At 41.4% G+C, this 16,936-nt stretch overlaps 1 protein-coding gene across 5 annotated transcripts in view; it reads right to left on the bottom strand.

Annotated features, from left to right (window-relative positions):
• Window positions 1–16,936, bottom strand: part of GADL1 (GAD like acidic amino acid decarboxylase 1) — a 104,360-nt gene that overhangs the window by 46,015 nt on the left and 41,409 nt on the right. For all 5 annotated transcript variants that reach the window (XM_025190298.3, XM_006134301.5, XM_006134302.5 and 2 more), the window contains 4 exons: window positions 16,120–16,184; window positions 15,814–15,895; window positions 11,006–11,205; window positions 2,216–2,267 (listed from right to left, as the gene is read on the bottom strand). In XM_025190298.3, coding sequence (XP_025046083.3) covers window positions 2,216–2,267; window positions 11,006–11,205; window positions 15,814–15,895; window positions 16,120–16,184 — 399 coding nt within the window. The remainder of the gene's footprint in view (window positions 1–2,215; window positions 2,268–11,005; window positions 11,206–15,813; window positions 15,896–16,119; window positions 16,185–16,936) is intronic.

Raw genomic sequence — 16,936 nt, 5'->3', positions numbered from 1 at the left:
CCAGACTGCATGGACACTCTCCTGAAAGAAAGCTCTGATCGCTATTAACAGATTAGCCACCACATCACCTGTGCTTTTCTCGATAGGGTCTTTTTGCACAAAAGTCCCCTGTTGTGCGTCCATACACACCTTTTTGCACAAGAACTCTTGCGCAAAAAGGAGGTATTCCTCGTAGAAAGAGGAATACCTACACCTCAAAAACCCTTCTGTTCTTTTGATTTATTGTAAATTTACTTGAGCAAAAAAGCACTTGAGGCGTGGATGCTCCACAGGTTTTTGCGCAAGAACAGCTGTTTTTGCACAAAAACCCTGTCGTGTAGATGTAGCCTGCAAGTCCTACCCATGCAAGTCCCACTCAGATTCCAGAGAACCTTACCACTCAAACAGGCTTGAGACAAGCCATAAAATCTTCCCAGCACCCCTTCTTACCCAGGATAATCTTCCCCTGTTCTCTTTCCAAATTAGAAGTTTACTGGGGAAAAATATGATTTGAGTTTCTTCCATTCCAATCATGATAGTTAATGGGGGGGGGGGGGGGGGGAATATCAGCACAAAGAAACATGAGTATAAACAACATTTAAATTTTAAACAATTCACTTCTGGTCTTTTAATTCTCTTTACATGCCATCACTCATCACGTGTCTGCTTCCCCTCCTGCTTCCTGCCTTTTTTCTCCCCCCTGTGCTTCTGCCACTCTATTATTCGCCATCTCCCTGTCTACTTTGCTCCTTTTCTCCTTGCTGTTCTTCACTTACACACACACACATTCTCTGAAGGAACAAAAGACAGGACTATGCAGCACTTTAAAGACTAACAAGATAGTTTATTAGGTGATGAGCTTTCGTCGGCCAGACCCACTTCCTCAGATCAAACTGTGGAAGAAAATTGGCATAACCATGAGACCATGGTGAAGTGTCTGAGAAGTTTGTCTGCTGACACCATCACTGGACCTAAACACATCAGTTACAAGATCAAGAACACGTATTCCTGTTTGTCCAGCAATATAATTTATGCCATCAAGTGCCAACAATGTCCGTCTGCTATGTATATTAGACAAACTTCTCAGACACTTCGCCAAAGAATTAATGCCCACAAATCAGACATCAGACAGTTTCACAAAGAAAAAACAGTTTCTTGTCATTTCAATCAGATGACTGGGCATTGTCTCAATGACCTCACTATATGTATATTACTTCAAAGAGACTTTAACACCAGACTATAAAGGGAAACCTCAGAACTGTCATTCATGCTTAAATTTGACACTTTACAAATGGGCCTTAAAGATGCTAACTACCTTACCCATTACACAGATAGCTTCCCCAATTATCACTCCTAAGACACTAACCTCTCTCCCTCAGCTCCCTCCATTCTAAAATCTGATTTGTCAATTTTATATGGTGTTCACTTTTTTTTGAATGTATCCCTTTGGTATATATGGTCATGCCAATTTTCTTCCACAATTTGATCTGAGGAAGTGGGTCTGGCCTACGAAAGCTCATCACATAATAAACCATCATGTTAGTCTTTAAAGTGCTGCATAGTCCTGTCTTTTGTTTCAGCAAGACCAGACTAACACGGCAACATCTCTATTACTATTTTCTGGAGGTTCCTCTAAATAGACTCCCCTCCAAGATGTCCCCAGCTGCTGATTTTATTGGTCAAAGAGCTGAGCAAGGGCAGGAGCTGAGACCCCTCCTGCTCAGAATATTCTCTGGAAACAGGATCTTCATCAATGTACATTGCTGTGGAGTAGTTTGGAGGTGTGGGGGAAGAAGGGAGTTATCAGTAGAGCTGGTTGGAAAAGTGGCAGTTGTTCTGCACTGATGATTTGGGAGTGGAGTTGAAAATGGTGGGGTGGAGGGAGTAAGGTGGGGCAGTTCATTCATTCTAATGAAGTAGAGTCCACCTTTAGGACAGAAGTTTTAACTGAAAATCTCCAACCAGTTCTAGTTCTTAGCCACAGCTTTTTACTATAGGTTGTCCTTTTGCAACCCTATCCATTGCTATACAAGGGGATTACTCAAGTCATAGGCCCCAATGACTACACAACCCCAGAAAGCAAGTGAAATGGACAGACAGATTGTGTGAAATATGGACAGTTTTATGTGGTTTAACACTTCCGTACATCAGCAATTTACCAAGTTTATTTAAATATGCACTCAAAATATAGACTGGCATTTGACAAAAGCACAAACTCAGTTCTATAGACACCTACCTCCAACAGAAGCTGGAATCCCTCTCTTTTCTTAATTTCACCCACCAGATATCTGCAATTAAACATACAACGTTTACAAGATGTAACAAAGGATATGCAGGTAACAAAAAATTGACTTGAACATGTTTAGGTAGTTTTAAGAATAGCAGAGCTTAAAATAGTTTCTACCTGCTGTAAAAATACAACAATTAATGGGATAACCAGCTTCAGAAAATAAGTGAAGACAAGCCAAGTAGTGAATTGATGATGTACACCAAAAGCTGTCTGCTTTCAGCAGCAGAAGAAATTGGGCCTCTCGCTATTAGAATTGTGAGCTGCACTAATCCATTAATACAGCTCCCTCTTTCAACACTGAGGGTTTGTTTACACTTAAAATGCTGCAGCAAGGCAGCTGTGCCATTATAGTGCTTAGTGGAGATGCTACCTACATCAACAGTGTAGTTACTCCACCACTCAGAGAAGCAGTAGCTGTGTGTAGCCCTCTTGTCAACACAGTGGTGTCTATACTAGGCATTAGGTCAGTATAACAGCATCTCTCATGGATATCGATTTTGCACACCTCTGCTGAACAATGTGGTTATACCAGTGGTCTCCAACCTTTTTAACCACAAGATCACTTTTTCAGTTTAAGTGCAATGTAAGATTTACCTCAAACCCAAATACCCTTGCCCCACTTCCTTCCTGCCCCTTCTCTGAGGCCCTGCCCCGTGCCATCCTTCTCCAAGGCCTCACTCTGCTCACTCCATCCCCCTTTACCTCCATCATCCTCACTCGCTTGCACCAGGGTGGGGTAGGGGTGCAGGCTCTGGGCTTGGGCCAAGAGGTTTGCAGTATCGGTGGGGCTCTGGGCTTAGCACAGGGTGGGGGATTTGGGGTATAAGAGGGCATTCAGGTTGCAAGCTCTTGGAAGGAGTTTGGGCACAGGGGGACTCGTTTCTGAGGCTTAGCACAGGGTTACTTAGCAAAAAGTTGCTTTGGGTCAATCCAAACACTTCATTTAGATAAAATCAAAACTTTGCAACACTGGCTATTTTGTATTACAATACAAAAATGTTGAAAAAATTAAACTAAAAGTCATTTCAATGCAAAAAATATAAATATTTGGTTCCAAAAATGTTGAAGTGGGACCTCTCTTACTGTTGCCTGAACTTTTTTCCCCACATTTTTCTACTGAAACAAAATTGTGATAAAATCAGCCTAAATGTGTGACATATTTGAATTTCAATGGAACTGTGTTTTCCAATACAATATGGTTCTATCAAAGTTTTCCTACTGCCTTTATTCTGTTTGTAAATCATTCACAAAGATTCATTTGTTATTCATAATTGTTCAAACTATTCAGGGTGAAATCTTTTTGCATATGAGCTCTTTCGAAGTTGCTCACTGCCTAGATTTTTTATTCATTCTTACTGCTGTGCAAGTAGTCACCTTAGTCATATGGTATTGTTTCTGGGCCTTTACAGAATCAGCATAACTGTAATAAGGAGGAGTTTGTGGGATCAAGTCACTCAGTACTTGATTTTCTAGGGGAAAGAATAGGAGCAGTTTCTCAAGTTAGGAGGAACAAACCTAACAGGTTTAGGGAACATTTAAAACCATTTTTCCTCTAGGTGACTTGAGTCAGGCCTTGCCTGAGACATCACTGCTAGAAAATTTAAGCTATTGGAATATTACAGGTGGGGATCAGATCTTAAATTACAACTATCAGCCCGAGCCCCACTGTCCACAGCTGACAAACCGCTGCCTGGAGCTGAAGCATGTAACCTAGGTTACCTTGTGGCATGAGCCCCAGGCAATAGCCCTCCCTGCCATGCTATAATACCAGCCCTCTATTTGTGACCTCCTAAACTCATCCTGTGACCAATAGGTTAATAAACATTAAGCAGATTTTATAGATCAATGTTACACAAGGTATCATCTCTACTTAGCTTATGTACATATAACATCACAAGCAGTACATTTAAAAAAAAATGCAGAAAATTGTCATCATTACAAAGCATTAAAATATAATCCCCTTTCTTATTTACAGCATACAAAAATCATTCTTTCTAGTAAAGAATACTGTTTTTTTAAAATGCAGAAATTGATCATTTAAAGTTGTAATAACAATACTAATGGTGGTGGTAACAAGTAATATGCAGAAAGTACAGTACATAGCACAGTGATAGATACAGCAGCACTGACATTTATAATGACCAGAAAAAAAATCTGACAATCTATTGTTTTAGACGAGCAGTTTTCTTCATTGTGCCATCATGGAGCTGCTTCATAAACAGCACATCAGTAAGGTTGGTGTCAGACTGTTGCTCCAAGAACTGAAGAGAAAAGTCTTCTGCTATTGCAGCATCGCAGTGAGAAATGTTTCCATCAATTCTTCCTCAGTAGACTCTTCAGCTTTGTCGTCATTGTCAGCATGTACTACCGTCTGTATGATTTTAGCACTATCCAGTAACAGCCAGCCAGGATCATTAGCATCACTTTCAAGGCAATTTGCAATATCTTTGTTAACTTCTGTATAGCCAGGAAGACTGTGGAGATTAAAAAATACACTCTCTTTTTCAGATGCCAATGCTGTTGTGGCAGCTGCAAGTTAACTATTTTAAGGACCAATAATAAAGGACCAATAATAATTCAGGCCACAGATTTTCATGATTTTTGTAAGGCTGACCTGTGGATGTCCTTCCCATGCTTCTGAAACCCTGAATATAGCTTCTTTGATATTGATTTTTTCCAGCACTGCAACATATTGCCTTCATTCTCAACTGCTTCACCAAACATCAATTGTCATGGAAAAAGATCCTGTTTATAGTGTTCTTTTAGACTTTCCAACACAAGGCTGTACACAAGACTGCACAAATGAGGGAGAAACACACACACTCTACTGAATATTGGGTGATCTTAAGTCTTCTCTCATCAGGGTGTGCAGGTGCCTTGTTTAGCTCTAAGACAGCTTTTGGTGAGATGTTTTTGTTCAGATGAGCTCACATGTTTGGTACAAAAGTTTTAAAAACCAATCACAAAATAAAACACTGTTCATCTATGCTTTTTCTTGTGATATGGAGATGAAGAGCAAAGTATTTATATTTGCATTTTTAAGTGTATGTGGATTCACTGCTTTACCAAAGACTGTTAACAGGAACGCATATGTGCCACTAGAATTAGCATAGGCCACGACTGTCGAGCGTTCTTGGCTCTTAATGTAGACAGCTGCAAATCTTTCCGTTCTGGCAACAACTCCTGTCATTGTTGTGAACTTGCCCTAGTGACCAGTTGTGCTCAGCTAAGACACTTGCTATTTCTTACTGTTACTCAGAAATAATTCCTGAATCAGCAGACGGCTTTTCCCCAGTGATTGTTAGTTGTCAGATGTGACACTTTTTAGATGTTGTGACTGAGCTGTCGCTGTTTAGCAGAGAAACATGTGTCCCCTCATAAAACTTGATTAAAGCCTTTACCCTTCTTGCATAGTAAAAGAATTCTTGCATAGTAATAGGAATTCCTTCCTCTCTTGCCTGTATAAACCACAGATAAAAGGCTTCATCTAGACCCCTTCAGTTGCTTCATGGTCTTTTAGTACGCAGAGTGACTGAATTATTCATACTACTCTATATTGAAATATTTGCTCCGCACCATGTTTGATGTCCAATCCTGTTCTTTTCCCAATGTTATAAATTGGGCTATTTCTGCTAGTGACCCTTCTTTTTTATTTTATTAATAATCTCTAATTTAGCATCCGAGGACAGTACTGAATGTTTTCATTTAGTAGTGTCAATCATTTTACAAGATTGAAAAAGTGGCATGGCAACACTACGATGGAAGCAATGTCGATTTCCCATGACTGTGTGCGCGCTCAGGGGTTTGGTTAAACAAGGGGAGTTGGATAATGGAGTCTCAGATAAACTGGGTACTATGGTAACTGTATGTTGCCATATTCACACAACGTAATTACATCTGACAATTTGCAGGCATGGCCCCAGCTGCAAAGGTTGCAGCCAAATCCTTGTCAGGCCTATTTAATTGCTTCTGAGGCTATATCTATACTGCCATTTATGTTGGCTTAACCTATGTCAATCAGAGGTGTGAATAAGCCACCAACCACACAACATAAGCCACACTGACCTAAGCACCAGCACTGACAGCCCCATGTTGGTGGGAGAAGCGCACCTGCCAGCATAGATGCTGTGACCTGTTGGGGGTAGATTAATGAAACTGACATGAAAGAGCTCGCCCATCAACTTAGAGAGGTTACACGAGAGAGATTACACCGGCTGTAAGCTCTTTAGTGTAGTCGGCATTATATAAGGGGTTGCATGTGGCCCTTGCTGTGAATGGAGTAGTTGCATACTCCTATCTGCTAGGTTACTGTACAGGAGTTTAGGAGAACATTGTTCCTGTGGAACTGTGTTGTTGTTAATCACTGCACCCCACTCCACACTCAGCAATATTCCATACGTCTAGCTACCTACTGCATTTACTAAATTTATTTACCTCCTGTTTGTTCTGTCAGCAACTGCAAATTAGTAATGCCAGCATGAGTCTGTGTGTGCAGTCAGCACCATCAGACCCCATAAAAGTCCTTTTGTCAGGATTTTGGCCAGGATCTAGGAATATTTCAATAAATCTGTCAGTTTGTTGTGATACGTAGGCCTTTTTCTGCTTGCAATTGCTTTAACTGGTTATTGCCACATACAACGAACACAAATAGAAGGAGGAAGAAATCTGTCAAAACACCAGCTTTGGACCCTGTATATATGCCAGGGAAAAGTCCCTATATGGGCATCACTAACACAGCTTCCTTGTCACAGCCTGACACGTTAGCTGAGATCCTGTAGAAATTGTTTATCCAGGGGCTCAATAAATAATGCCTTAGAGAGCAGGCATTTTTTCAAAGCAGAGCATGGGGAGTTGCCGTGTTGTTTATGGTTAACAAGACTTCTACATGTGACTCATTACCCTTAGTGTATATGCATATAAGCCTGATTGCCATGGTAAAGAGCTGATGCCAGATCTGAATTCTGCCTCTAACTACATGCTTCTGAGATGCTTCCACCCATTTTACCAAAACAAAGCCAGCACTGAATCCCTTTTGCAACATCCATTTAGATCAGCAGTTACCATTAGCATTATAGCATGCAACCTGGCCACCAAGAGCAACCACAAAAAAACTCAGGTCAACAAAGCTAAGCACAGAATAAAAAGGGTGTTTTATAATTATTGTGCCAATGATTAGATTGATTTTATTGTGGTATGGCTAGGAAACAAGTGAGTTCCCTCATTCATTTAAAACAAAACTTCACGCAAAAATACAATACGTCCCTTTTTTTGATTACCTAAAATGAGATTGCCTTGTTTTGGAAAGATGGTAGCAATGTTAAAATAGTGTTAGCATGATAGCACTGCAAAACAGCTCTCTCTCCCTGGCTAGAGCTTTCTTTTTCTTTTTTTTAAACCACCACTGAAACAAGATTAAAAATGGTGTGTGACTGACTGCAATTGATGTTTCTCTGACCACTGTCCATGGCCAAAAAAAGGCAGCCATTTGAAAATCCCTCATTCTTGATTTCTAATGTCCGGTCCATTCAGCACCAGTGGTGTAATTTTCTCACTACATTTTTACACAGCTCACAGTGCAACTGTATTATTAGCCCCTGACTAATCACAGATGGGGTGGAGTCGTAGTTCAACAACATCATAACAAAGCAGAACGAACAAGAAGTATTTGAAATTACAAGCATTGCAGCAAATGAGGGATAGCTAGTAGGGAATAAAACTGGGTGTCAGGAAGAAGGATGCCTTGAGAAAAGAAATCAGAGATGACAAACTGTAGAAATGATGGTCTAACACAGGCGTGGCCAACCCATTTAACAAAAAAAGCCAAAACAGCAGCGGAAAAAATGCAAAGAGATGCACCAGAATTGTCAAGCAAAAACAATAACAAAAATGTTTTTTGTTTTTAAAAAGGAGGCTGCCCCTTTAAGACGGCCGCCATCTTGGACACCATTTTTTTAAACCCTGCATCTCCAAACCAGTAAGCACGAGGGTACCGGGGGGGCGGGAGGGAAGGTGCAGGAGTGGCTTCGCGAGCCGCACTTTTGGGGGACAAGAGCTGCACGCGGCTTCTGAGCCGTGGGTTGGCCACAGCTGGTCTAACACAACGTGCAGATATGATCACAGTCTTATGGCATATTACTCTAAAATGCAGCTCACGTCATAAAGCAATAGGAAATAAGGGAATATAATTCTTTGATACCAGTATTAAATGAGAACAAAATAATCTCCAAACTGATCAGTTGAGCACTCCATCACAGTTATTTAAAAAATAAGTCATTTCAAGTAAACACTAATCTAATCCAATGCTATGAAAACATGATTCACGTCTAAAAAAAGAAGAAATCAATGACATGACCAATGAGCAGCATTTGATGCAAAAGAAATTCAGTATTATAATGAGATTAATATATATCTTTGCAACTCTTCCTGGCAGTGGAAAATCCTTGCCTTCAAATATAAGGTCGATGAACTAGCTCTAGAATTAATCCATGTTATCAGGAACACTAAAATATCATCTCCACAGCATCAAAGCAAACCCTCCTGTAACAAAACAAGAAAAAGCCTGCATAGCTGTTCCTGTAGTTAAGAAGTCTGGCTTCGTGCCTAGGGAAAATGATGTCTCAGCTACCAAGTGTCTGTGCCCATGCAAAGTCAAGAGAGCAAAGCAGCTACTGTACAGAATATCACTACTAGTTTTCTGATTAATGCAATTTCATTACAAATAAAACAAAAAATGCCCACACTGTCAGTTAAATCCACCACCAGCTAAAATCTAACTATCAAAGCGGGTATTGATCCCACCATTAACGTGTACATTCTCAGTCAGATGATCTGCACTAGTGACCTTGATGTGGCTGAATCTTTCTACAGATAGCAGAAGGAACTGACACACTGTGTGTACATTAATAAACAGAGGACCTTGAAATACATGCAAGACTGCAATTTACTCAGAAGACACTAGGGACATTTAAGAAGCAGAATTATGACGACAGATTTAGTCTTCAATGAATTCTCACTAGTGCCACCTTTTTACTATGTAATGCATATATTTTTAGGCAGTTAATGTTTGAACTTTTTATGTGAAAGCACTGAAGAGGAAAAGACAGTTCTCTCTTTTTTGTAACTTCTAGATGTGTTGCTCATGTCCATCGGGCATCTATGTCAGAGTTTTTCCCTTAGTAGTATCCATAGGGGACCAGCTCTTTCAACACCTTCTAAGGCCCCGAGCAATTCCAGGACCATCACTTGTGGTAAGAAGGAACTGAGGTTTGGAGGAACCAGCAGCACCCTTTATACTACAGCATATGCGTGCCACTCCAGAGGGCGCCAGAGCTAATGTCCTATGGAGACCATTGGAGACCATTAAAGGGAAAAGTATCAGAGGGGTAGCCGTGTTAGTCTGAATCTGCAAAAGCGACGAGGAGTCCTGTGACACCTTATAGACTAACTGAAGTGTAGGAGCATAAGCTTTCGTGGGCAAAGACCCACTTCGTCAGATGCATCTGACGAAGTGGGTCTTTGCCCACAAAAGCTTATGCTCCTACACTTCAGTTAGTCTATAAGGTGCCACAGGACTCCTCGTCGCATTAAGGGGAAAAACATCCAGTACCGGTGCATGTGGCAAGTACACACACCTAGAATGGAATGGAAGGAAGCTTTCAAAGAGCTGTCCCTTTAACTTGCACCACTGTAAACACTAGGGTATTACTCTGCCATGCAAAATAACCCATATAAATAATTATCCTCCCAGGGCCTCTGAGAACACCATCTTGGAAGTGCACCTGGAGGACGGGTCACAGGTCATTCCAATATAGAAATATGCTTATGAAAATAACCAGAATATGTGTTATGGAAAATATTTCAAGTAAGATATCATTGGAAAGCTTGAAATCTACTGAACGTGATTATCCCATGAATATATTTGTATGCATGTATCATTCCTGTATTTCAATTTAGAAATATGAAATATAAACCCACATCACAAATGTAAGTCATGCTAAGTAAGGGTCATTAGTAGCATTCAAGGAACTTAATGGCCCAATACTCTGGAAATAATCTGCAAATAGACTTGTTTTTCCCGTGAGCCTTGCAAGATGGTCAATGATACCAAGATATGTGGCCACATGTGGGATTTTTTGGCCACTGCAATGAGAAAAGCCACAGATACAAACACACATTAAAAATGATGGCACCTTACACAAAAAAACCTTGATGCACCAGGGAGAGTTTCTTGTTTGGGGAGAGGGAAGATGGAATCCACACTCCTACAGGTGCTACCACCAATGTAGTGGCATAAAAGAGCAATAAAAGGGTCACTGTGATCCCAGGAATTTTCCCAGGATACACGGTGCATGGCATGGGGCATGAAAAGGGGCAGGAAGAGAATAATAAATTCACTTCCAGCTAGAAGCAGTGCAGACTCTGGCCCATGCTGTTTTGGTATTAATGAAAAACAGTAGCTTTGATTCTAAATTAGATATCTGAAATAAAAAGAGTTTCTTCACTGGACCACATCAGTTTCCAGGAAATCAAATGTAGGCCTCATACAGATTGATGATTTCCCTTTAATTTGAACCTTGAACTTCATTTTATGCATCAAATATCAATTATTATTAGATCATTTTAAAGATGCAAAGGTTCAACTGATTTCAGGTTAGGCATTGCATTGCGACATTGGTCTGGAAGCGACAGTCAAGCAAAACAAACAAATAAAAAACATTCAAATTTGAGTTCAGGTACCTGGCTAAGGCAAGTGCTCTGTTTACTCTTTCCTCGAGTCCTGCAGTTCCCAATGCCTTCCATGTCATCCAGAATTTAAATGCATCTGGTCGTCTGCTACACTGGATAGACTTGTCTCCAGTGTCATAGCTGACATCATAGAACTTGTCTTGCTGGAAAAGGTAGGAAGCCTTTGCAGAATAGCATTTCTTAAGTAGGTCCTATTTTAAAATAAAATAAAAGCTTCGACTGTTGCTGTGAATGTAAAAAAGGCTTTGAGTTTCATAAGCAACATTGTAAATAGGAAATTAACTTCTACTATCTTCTTCATGCCGAACACTTATTGAAAAAAAAAAAAAAAAAAAAAAAAACATGGAATGAACCCAAGTATGGAGGATCCACATAAGGCCCTCCTTATTACTCAAGACCCCTGGATGAAACCCTGGACCTATGAAGACAGGATTTCACCCCATGTTGCCAATGAAGAGTTGTAGGCAGTGGAAACATTTTCTGTACCAGCCCCAAAGAGGCCATGGGAGCAAGCCAGAAGAGGAGCCACTAGATTTGTCTTTACATTGAACTAGTTGCCCGAATACAACTGCCACAGATGCAGTCCATAGGTTGGAAGAACCGTCACAGAAGAGGTGCTTTGAATCCAGGGGTGCTACAACAATTTGTACAGTGAGGGTACAGAAATCTACTCAGTCTAACTATAAACCCTGAATATGACAGAATCATTTTAAGCTAGAGCATGTGGCAGCACCCCCAGTACCCAGTTCCATGACCTGTTTGCAATCCTGTGGCCTTCCTGTAGATAAAGGAGTAGCTGAATACAATCGAGCCTTCTCCAGCAGAGTCCTTTATATATCATCCCAATTATTTGGGGCTATGGGATGGGATGGATTTTACTCCAAATTTCAGATTTTCCCCCCAAACCCTGGACAACCTCTAATCTTTTAGCATATATTATTCATTTGGTAGAATAAAAATGCACCCAGCAGCATATCAATACAGCATCATATTCAGGCTCCTAAAAAGAGTTCTGTCACTCTTTACATTTAAAAGTATCAGTGAGGAAATTATTTTATTGTATCATAATTCCCGTTTTGAAATGAAATCATTTTATGCAAAGATTTACATGCTCTGACTAAAGAATAATTCAGTAGAGACTGTCCAAATGGAGATGAGTGGGGAAAAGGAAGTAACAATAAATGAATTCTGCGGAGGGAAGTGAAGAAGAATTAAGCCACTAGTACTTTAGAGAAAGAAGGCTGTTGTAGGATCATGAGGTACAAAACATGACAAAAGGCACAAGGTTACAAAGGGGAAAAGGAAACAGAGGCAGAATTGAAGAGAGGGGAGTTGGAAAAATATAGGTCACAAGGTGGGAAATAGGAATAAGAGATCCTCCGGAAAAGAGCTTATTTTCCGGAGGATCGTGTCCAGACTGGCGCTTTTCTCCGGCTTATCTACAAGCCGGAAAAAAGCGGCAGCCATGTTAATGCAAATGCCGCGGGGGATATTTAAATCCCCCGCGGATTTGCCTATTCCAAAGTGCTACATTTGCATCCCTATTATGGAATAGGGGCCAATGTAGACACAGCCACAGAGAACACAATCCATTTTTAAATTTCAGTTTGGACTGACAAAGTACATTGTGTATTTCATTCCATTTCTGTACATAGGTTGTAAGTGTGATTGTGAAATGGTACAAAGTGTCTGACAACACTTATTAAGTCTCTATTTCTGTAATAGAATGTACATGTTTCAATCTGAATTACAATACATAACAGATAACTCTCTTGAACTGGTAATAAAATAGAGGAAAATATGTCAAGACAAAATCCAGGAGATATAAAAGTTATATGAGTTATCTACTGACATAGATAGAATAAACTCAGTTAGGAGAATCAGAAAATAATAAAAGGGAACAACATTCCTCACTTCAAGTCACTATGACTTTCTCCTTCTCTTTGTTTCTTCAATTCCCCTTCAAAAACATTGGACTATGGACTTGATTGAGGGGCACAAAGGGAAAGCACTCAAAGAGGCTTATGTAAGGACTAGACAAGCTCAACCCCACTAGCTTCCTAGAATGGCCAGCAAACCACCACTCTGTCTCACTTCCACTCCAGCTAGCAAAACTGGCCTTGTAGGGAGGAAACTTATGCTAAGACCTTGGAAAGAGTGGTACCTTGGCTGTTCTCCTCCATGCACTCCTCAGAACCGTAATGCTTCTACTCCATACCCACAATTGGAGCAGTATCTGGAAAACCATAATTGGGCCCTAGATTTGTAAGATTTAAGAAAGCATCCTCTTTGTCCTTTTAGGAGACTGGAAGTCATGGTGACAAAGGCAAGAAGGTGGACTCTCAAATCAAACAAAAGATCAGACATTGAGCATTTTCGAGTCTCTCCACATCAGCTACAGTAGTCTACCTATACAAGCATTGTATCACATGAAGTCAGTTTTGAAGAGAGAAAAAAAGCTAGCTCTCATAAGCGGAAATTTATGTCTGCTAGCAAATGTGCAGTGCTACAGTTTGAAAAAGAAGTGGTGATATTTTTTTTTTTAAAAGGTATGTTGTTTGCTTTGGCTCTTATGAACTATGCATCACAACTCTGCACAGTGTTTCAGTTGGGAGAGTGGAACAGGGTTTGACACAGAACTATGAAAATATAACATAGCTGCATTGCAGAGGGCGTTTGGAATCAGGACCTGCAGCAGAGCCAGTCTCCAGGCAATCTAAGGCTAGGGGTAGGCTGTCTGATTGGCAATAAGAGTCCGCAGATCACCTCTGAAATACAGCAGCAGCAGCAGTTTGGTGGCTGTTAAAGCATGACTGGGATTGCTCCTGCTGCTGCTTTGCCTCACTCCATGTAACCTGTCTCCAGGTAATTGGCCCATGGCTCCAATTACTGACTTCTGACTCCTGCTGTAACCAGCAGGGCTCACTCCTGCTCTAGCCACCAGGCACAATCACCCACATCCTGCTCTCTGACAGAGAGTATCAGAGGATATTAGTTCCCCTCATGCTATTCTTTCCTAAGGGGAATAATTATGTCTATCACAAAAAGGCCTAACATGCTGTGTAATCTTATTGCAAGCCATGGAAGGTCACTTGAGATATTGCTATAACCAGAACCGAACAGCCTCATAATTGAATACTTCAGACTGCATACCCAGTAGGTGTTTGAAAAGTAGCCCTATCTACTTGGAGTAAATGCGAATTCCCAGGAAGGTTACTCGTGAAAAGAGATTGATGAAGTCATGGGTGGAAAAAATGGAACATACTTCACTCCATCGGTATATGCAAGCAGAAACAAGAGAGGGATGGCCCACCCATCCCTCCTCAAAAAATACCAGCAGCGTGCCATCTCTTTTCCATCTAGATATCCTGCTGATGTACTGGTGCAATGTGCTAAAGTAACTCTGCTGAATTCAGCACCTCAGGTCAATTTGTAAGAGTACAGTATAAACTAAGTCATCTGCCAGCTGATATTTATGCACTATCGCACATTTGTGGGACAGGCAGGCAGAGAAAAAAAAAAATCCTATGGAAGGTATGGGAGGGATGAAAGAAACATGCCGGCACAGTGCAGTGAACACTGGGGAGAGGCAAAGGAACAGTGGTTGTAAAAGTCAAGCTAACATTTAGTTCAAAGTAATGAAACATTTAACCCTAACTGTTTAATGCACGAGTGGACAATCATTTTTGGGGGGGGAGAGCACTCCAAGATTTGGTAAATAGTCAAGGGCCACACTTTTCTATGGATGGGATGCAGAGTCTGGAATGGAAGTTGGGTGCAGAAAGGAGCTCAGCTAGAGGACTGGAGGGATGCAAGAGGGACGTGGGGTCTAGGAAGGAATTTGGGTGAAAGTGGGGTTGTGACCTGGGGCAAGTAATTGGGGAGCAGAGGTAGCTGTGACCAGTTCAAGGAGTGCAGAAGGTTTGGGTTGCGACCAGGCTCTCACTGGGAAGCACTAACCTAGGTGGCTCTTGGCCAACAGCCCAGCAGGACCCTTGGGGAGGCTCCCTGCCTTCTGCACCTCGCACACTGCTCAAAGCGGCCAGCTGCTGGGGCCAATCTGTGCGAGTCTGCACAGCATGCCAAGGGAGGGGGCTCTTTGAGCTGCTCACACCTGCAAGCGCAGACCAAATAGCTCCTGTTGGCTGGAAACCAGCCAATGGGAGCTGTGAGGACTGCGCGGGAGGTGGGGGCAGCTCACAAACATTCCCCCACCCCCTATGGAGCATGCACTGTGCAGACACACATTTTGGCACCAGCAGCTGGCTGCTTTGAGCAGCATGCAGGCCACAGCAGGCAGGGAACCTCCTCAAGGGTCCTGCTGGGCCGTAGGATACTGGCAGCCCAGAGGATTTGGTGGGCCAGATTTGAAGCCCCTTGTTTAATGAATGCTACCTAAAGACTCAATACTGCTCCCACCTAAATGGATGAAAATGTTGCCATGGACTTGGATGGGCACAAGATCAGTCTCCAAGTGCTGGACACCACTTCATCACGTGTCTGTGTGACTAGGCAGCCTAATTAATGATCTAAATCAAATAAGCTACAGGAACACAGCATGCAAAACTCAAATCCTGCTATAATGCTAAGATTAGGATTATGGGTGAATTTGGTCCCATATCATGTATTTGTCCTTTATCAATGTCTTTGTGATATTGTATACATTTTTACAGCTCTCTACATTGCACTGAAGTGTGTAGTAAAAATAACTTGCAATTGCTTTCTAATGATCTCCACTTCCATAACACGCCAATGATATACCACAACTTTAAACTGCTAGCAATAACAGGAGGACTTACAGAATTGTCTTTCACCAGAAGAGCACAGCACTGGATTCCTGCCATCAGCATTTTATGGGGATTCCAGGCAACAGAATCAGCCCTGGAGAATTAAGCAAAGAGACAAAACAAACGATTACCCTATAATCACAGTAGTAGACAGTACAAATGCTTGTATAATTTCTGAATTCCCCTACTATAAATTCTGTGGTATCTTCAATTAAAAACAATACTTTGAGCATATGAACTTTAAAGAGATTCTTATAAAGTGCCCTTTCCCAATTAACACCCTTCCTAGCTGCTCCCATGAGCCATTAAACTACTTACCTGTGAATGCCTTGTAGAAGCTTGCGATGCTTCCTTGACATCAAAGCTGAACCACCCCAAGATGCCTGTTGAGATATTTATATAACCAAGACAATGTTATTTCTATATTCAAAGGTTCTATAAGTACTCCCACAGCATTATTTTCTAAAGCCTCAATAATCCATCGTATTCAAAAGCAATACTTTGTTTTATAAGCGTGTGATCCGTGCTCACAGTGCCAAATTCTGTACTCAGTGACCAGAGTTCCCTGTAAGCGGTATGCTTGTGCAGCCACTCAGGAGAGATTCTGCCCAGTGCTGCCCAGCTAATTAGCAGAGTGCCCTCAGCTAGGTTTTGTTTCTACTTGTGGTGCACATTCACACCTGCCCTGGTGCACATAATTTATTTTGCACATGGATGGAAAAGATTAGAGGGAACATTGGCAATAACATCAATGCAACTATGGTGAAATCTGATTGGCTGCACTGGTGTAGAAGAGGGCTGAATTCTGGTCATCTCTCTCACTCTGTAGCTCTCACCTGAGTAGCCCATTGACCTCAATGACAATACTCTCTCAAGTAAAGGCTACTCTATGTAAGTTGCAGAGTCAGGCCCAAAATTTGGACCATTGACTTTTACTATGGATTATAATGTCTATGAGTATGTGACAGCAGCACCGAAGGTCAGATGTTGCATTTCTGAAATCAATGGAATTTTTAACATGGATTCCATGTGAGAAGGATTAGGCGCGCGCGCACACACACACACACACACACACACACACACACACACGCGCTACCTAATAGCTGCATTGAATCCATAAGTCTCAAACATTAAT

The sequence above is a fragment of the Pelodiscus sinensis genome, chromosome 2 (assembly GCF_052426305.1).
Source record: "Pelodiscus sinensis isolate ZL-2025 chromosome 2, ASM5242630v1, whole genome shotgun sequence".
In the NCBI taxonomy this organism is placed as follows: Eukaryota; Metazoa; Chordata; order Testudines; family Trionychidae; genus Pelodiscus; species Pelodiscus sinensis.
Note: the sequence above shows the minus strand (reverse complement) of the source record. Positions and strands in the feature narration are given on the sequence as shown.